General features: G+C 41.3%; 1 protein-coding gene across 2 annotated transcripts in view; it reads right to left on the bottom strand.

Moving 5' to 3' along the window:
* Positions 1–4,490, bottom strand: part of LOC111260608 (uncharacterized) — a 24,482-nt gene extending 19,992 nt beyond the window's left edge. For both annotated transcript variants that reach the window (XM_022833496.2, XM_022833497.2), the window contains exon 1: positions 3,633–4,490. In XM_022833496.2, the coding sequence (XP_022689231.1) occupies positions 3,633–3,745 (113 nt within the window). In that variant the 5' untranslated portion in view covers positions 3,746–4,490. The remainder of the gene's footprint in view (positions 1–3,632) is intronic.
* Between the last annotated feature and the right edge of the window lie 1,438 nt (positions 4,491–5,928).

Here is a 5,928-nt window from a genome sequence, read left to right as displayed (position 1 = left end):
TATATTGTATGTAAACTATTAACGGTACGCAATCTGAACAATCGAAATAGTCAGCTACAATACGAACGTATTCGGCCTCTTCTAAATATGAATTTATATAAACAGAATAGTATTTTATCGACTTCACTTTGTTTTTCTTTTTGTTGGTTACTACAACATCCCTCCCCTTGGTATGTCCTAACCTTATGGTGCATTTAAAATTAAACTCTACACACATCGAAGCCTTTTTTCATTCGTACCGGGTTTGTATGTGTTAGTAATTTTAAGTATATATTATTCATATTGTATGAAGTGCTGCCAGAGGAATTTTAGATACTTCAATGCGGACAGCGAGAACAAGATATGACCCTCGCGCTTTATTGTATCATAAGAAAAGCTGATCCAGAACATATTTTAACTACAGTTAACTAAGCTAAGAACAAATATATATTGTTTCCATGAATAGGTTTCGGAAAATTCTACATACTCTACTCGAATGTTTTTTCGGGTCATATCAATAAATGAACAAACACTGACCGGCCTTCGAATTCACTTCACTGATGCCAATTGAAGACCAATAGCTCTGTAGCAAAGGTGACATACAGTTTGATAACAGTTTGAAACGAGTGATACCGATGATGTAACCACACGTTTCATATAGTTGCCCGTAGAATTCATCGCTTAAGTACAGCATCGTTCAGTAAACACCGTTAAATCCTTTGCCAACTCTGTACAACAACTGAGTAGTACCTACTCTACAAACAACGTACAACCTTCTCCTTTTTACGGGGTGTGTGTGCGTATTTATCCTATTGTGTCCTATCCTGTGTTACCTTAACAGAGGATAAAAGTAGCCAGAGTCAAGCTAGTTACTAGGTCAAGTGACGGCCTGATGATCAACGCATCGCCTGCCAGCGAGAGCGTAGCTAGAACCTATTATAATTTGAAAAAAGGAACACAGTGTTGTAATCGTGGACTGTTTTCTCTACAACTCTGTAAAAAAATATAATATAAGGTCTTAATGCAGTTTGTAGAAATTGTAAAATATTTTAGGCGTCAAAAAGGTTTCTAGTTTCAATAATTAAATAGGTGACAATAGGTCCACTGGCATAGATGCCGTGTTCATTAGTAGGTATTAATAGGCTTCTCATCATTTTTTGATGTTTGCTACACGTGGTCATCTTCTACAAAAGTGAATGTTTTGGTACCTCGAGCCGATTTCAACTAAGGCTCCGTTTTTTTCAAATTTCTAAATTTTATGCTGTTCGTCAGCTAAACGTCCCTGATCCCCTATTCGGTCCTGTTTCATGATGCTCGCTCATCGTACGCCGCAACATGTCAAATTTTTGGCTGTTTATCCTTAAATTGTTAGGATCTCCCAGGCTTTCAGAGAGATAATGTGCAAGAATTAAGAGAATGGACGCTAAGCTGCTCGTCACTGTTGGCGTCACTTTTAGTTATACTTACTTATAAATTAAACTTAAATAAATTAAATTATAAATTATTAATTAAAAATAAATTAAACTATAAGTTAAACTTATATATAAATTTTCAGTTCGCTAATATCGTAGCTACGCTGATCAAGAAGGACGGTTTATCTTCTATATTTAATTTTGTACTCAATACTAAATACGGAAAATCCCAAGCGTTTGACGCTTAACATACCCTTAGCGGCCTTTGTGGTAAAAACTGATTAGGATGAGAAAGAGTTGGTACGCTATAATCGTATAATCCGCCTAAAGGTCGATAACGATACACAAGGAGGTAGAATATAGTCGGAATGAGTAAACTTTCATTTGTTATACGAAGAACGCTCTAAATGTTGTTCCATTATAGCGGTTGATTGTATATTCCTTTATGTGTCTATATTTCTCTGTGATAGACAGTTGATCTGTATTTCACCTAGCGGATCGCACCGACCTAATTGACAAGTATTAGCAATAAAAGGACATGATCAGGGATTTGGTAAATTGAAACGCAGTAAGACTGCCCACTCGCCATTACCTCACGATCGGTATCTGTTTTGTTGCTGGTATCATACGCAACGAAATAGGATAGTTTGCTTGTGATCACATCCGAGGCTTTTTGCCTGTAGCTAGCCGCAAACTCATTGTGGAAAGGAACAGATGATCGAAATATTTTCGGATATAAAGCAAGTAAACAGAGCTGCAAAATACAATATTAAGCGTGCACACATCGTTGCCTATGGAGACCGTTGCGGTACTTACGGAACAAAGATCTCCTTCTACCGAAACTCAGGCAGGGAGGTCCTGGATACGAAGTGGACTTTGTTCATCCTGCTCTTAGAGTTCAACGACGAACAAACAAGGGTAGCCAGAGGGCAACCTATTGAGATGGGTCGGAACGACATTGATTATACGATCACCAGCTCTCGTTGAGGTTGTTTGTGACGTTTCGTCTGTACTAGACGCGTTATGGCATTCGCAATAGGCACAGAAAACGAAGATGTCCCTGATCACCGCCTCACATTCCCGTTGTATGCATTACATTAGGTCGAATACTTCCTATCGGGTTTGCCCCTTTCTGCGGTCGAGCAGTGGCAAACCGTGCCTATACTAAAGACCATAATAAACGGTTTCGTACGACGAATATTAGTTTTGTACCCATTTTAATGCTTGATTACGGCTAGGGTCTTCGCGCGTGTTTTGTATGGGTCGGTGCGTAGGGTGGCTAACGGTGATGGCACGATAATATACGAACAGCTATGTGTCAGTGACAGATAATATCAAGCATCGCGTAATTCGTATTTTCCTTTTGACTGCATTGTTATCTAACTAAATATAGAAAATGTACTAAGTAAGCGCTGGCGTTTGGCTATACAAAGCATGTTCAATGCTGCGACTATTATTGGCCGTTTGCTATCATTCTTTGCATTTTTATATTTGATTTGTACTTCTCAATGGCCGGTAGAAGGTTTTTGGGGAATTTCAAAGAAGAATTTCCATGCAGATGAATGGCTTGTTTTTTCCACTGTTGTAATAGGCGTAATCCTGTACATACAATAGCGATTCGGCCAGCAATGTGACGAGGTGTTTTTCTTCATGAAGACATTTTTTCATTAACGAATAGTGGGTGTAAATGCTAATTGAATATCTCAAGAGGCCCATTTTTTAAATGCAGACATTTTACGTCATGGCGTTTTCCATAGCAATATTATATCGAAAGTTAGCTGGCTTATTACGTCAATGGCCGATCACATCAATACGGAGAGGTGGTCTTGTTTATGCGAACTCGAAAATTTCACCTAGAAGGAACGTTCAGAGTATTAGGGGCCCGTTCAGTCGGCATCCGTTTTAGAAGTTCTTGATGGTCTATATTCTGGATGATCGATCTGAAGTCAGTGTATGTAGCCATACGATGCTGTCTGCTTACTGTCCCGACCCCAGCGAAGTATTGTCGATGCAGCGGCGCACTTTCTGCCTTGCAGCATACAACCTGAATCTAAGTATTTGCGTTTTTGAGTACCTTCAAACCTGTCGAGCAACCTTTGCAAGTGTGGCAGGACAGATTTGTAGATAAGGGTATTTGATTTATCATGCAACTACGTGTCATACATTGCAATGTTTCTATCTGTGATTCACTTTTAAATCTATAAAGTCCCAGAACTGGAATTGAAACAAATTATAACTAACCTTTTAAAATTAATGCCATATAGCTGTCTGTCAGCATAATCAGGGGGAGACCCGGCGTCCAGTCGCAGAGGGGCCCCATAGAGCTCTTCAAAATCCTTCTGGATCATCCTCATGTATGAAGGCGCTCAGATCATTAAACATCACTCTAACTCAATGCTGATGTGTGATCGTTTCACATCCTCGAAAGAAAAATCTAGTTTCCTCTTTGAGTTACTCAGTATGATCCTTCGTGCATTAAGAGGCGTAAAGTTTTCAACGGTATTCGACAATATTAACCACACTCACTTTATCCACAAGCGTTTAGTTGATTGTTTAAATCCGCCTTGAGTGCACCACAGCCGTTATTGAGCTCTCACCAAATGATTCACCGAACTTTGGATGAAAGAGCAGAATTATTCTATTGGAGAATCGTTTCAACGTCACTACTACAGTAATGATCGATCTCAAGCAGACTTCGATGCCTGTAAGCCGTAACATTAATGGCAGGTCTCTCAAGACCGTGTTTTCATTTCAAACGCGTGCGCTTAACACGGTTTTTACCTTTCTCCTTACGTTGATTTTTCACAGCATTCAAGGGTATCTTGTCCACTTTCTAACGTGCCGGTTACTTTTTTCTGTGCCCGACAAAATCTCTTGGGACCTATTCCTACAGTAGATTTTTGGTCAGCTCATCACAGCGTGCGCGATTTTCTACTTCACCACTACACGCACATTGATCTTTTGGACGCCTTAATAAAGAAGATTCACCCTGAGACAACAGCTTCTTCTCCAATCTGCTTCTTCCACCGTTCTGGCGCCGATGGCGATCGTCATCACGGCGATGCCCCAGCCACCAACCAGCATGCTGAAGATTATCATCGTCATTCCCCCCTTGCCCACCCGACGCGCGCTCGTCTACACAGATACAGATACAGACCGACTGTCGATGGAGAGACGAAGTTTGCGCGCGCCCAGTCAACTACCGAACAGACAAACAGTCCGGCAAACGCGCGTGAATGCCTCTACGGTCAATCAAGTAGGGTACATACACATATCAATCGATGGTGGGCAGTTCAGTGGTGGCCAGAGAAGGCCCCTCCCACCTAGCGGGAAACTGGTTAGGCAGCAGGCTTGGCCATTTAGCCAGCCATGCGTCAGCACATGTATGTACCTCGACAGCGGCCGCTTTGACGGTAGACATGATTATTGCCGCCGAAACAATAACAATTGCATCGTTTACACTACTGTGATCTATGTCCCGTGCTGCATTTTATGCACACATTCAGCTGTGCCATCTATTTGTCACCTGCCGACAGCTGTTGCGCGTCGCATTCGTGAATTCTGTATAGACTGTTACACCTGTGTGCTGTATGTACAGCGCGTATAGTTAAATCAGTGTTGGCCATATCGCAATAGCTAGAACAGAACTGCTTTGGAGCGTCTAATGTTCTATGATGTATTGCGTGTATACAATCGCCGACTGAGCTCCTGTAATATGGACGAGATCCGACAAACTGTCGACTAATTAAGACGCAGTACCGATATTAACAGTAGTGGCAAGGAGCTTGAGTAAATATATGGGGTTATGGTAGCATTGATTAGCCGAAGGGTTGGACATACGTTTTAGCGTCTGGCCAAATTCCGCCGCAGATGTATTGTTGATTCGGCTCACCTGAGCACGGAATATTCTTCGGCTGACCAGTAACAAATTGACGCCTAAGAAGAGGAGGACAACTTGTTTGCCCGCTCTGGAAAATTACCCGTCTATGCGTCGAAGAACTGCTAACATTTGGGCGGGGTTGCATATGAATTCGCATAAAAGTAACGACTTCTACGAGTCTTCCATGATGTGAACATCGATGCTATCACCACGGCCGCAGGGGCAACTTCTTTATAGATTAATGGAAAACGGCTAACGTTGTAGACACGCTAATAACTTGTATTTACAATATTATAATCAAATCGTTAATACTCGAGCTCCGATTTGAAGATATTATTTATTTTTATTGGATAGATGTTTTGCTAGTTCTTTGAACTTAAGCTATGCTACTTTATACAAATAACCCATCTGAATGCTAGATCGAGGGGTAGCGCTGCCGTTCGAATCGAAATGTGGGCAGAAACGAGTTTGTGAGGTGCATCAATACCTTCAGTTAGCGAAATACATAAGCACGCCCAGATTCGGTTACGGTAGCTGATCACGATTAACTTCGAATACTATCGATGCGCTCCTCGAGCTGCCAGATGCAGTAGGTAAAATTACTTGCCTATGGTAATCATAGAATTGCTGACAAACAAGAGAGAGGCTTGACCATTT

Source organism: Varroa jacobsoni, unplaced genomic scaffold (genome assembly GCF_002532875.2).
Source record: "Varroa jacobsoni isolate VJ856 unplaced genomic scaffold, vjacob_1.0 scaffold_460, whole genome shotgun sequence".
In the NCBI taxonomy this organism is placed as follows: domain Eukaryota; kingdom Metazoa; phylum Arthropoda; class Arachnida; order Mesostigmata; family Varroidae; genus Varroa; species Varroa jacobsoni.
The sequence above is the reverse complement of the archived record's forward strand: the minus strand, read 5'-3'. Positions and strand labels throughout refer to the sequence as shown.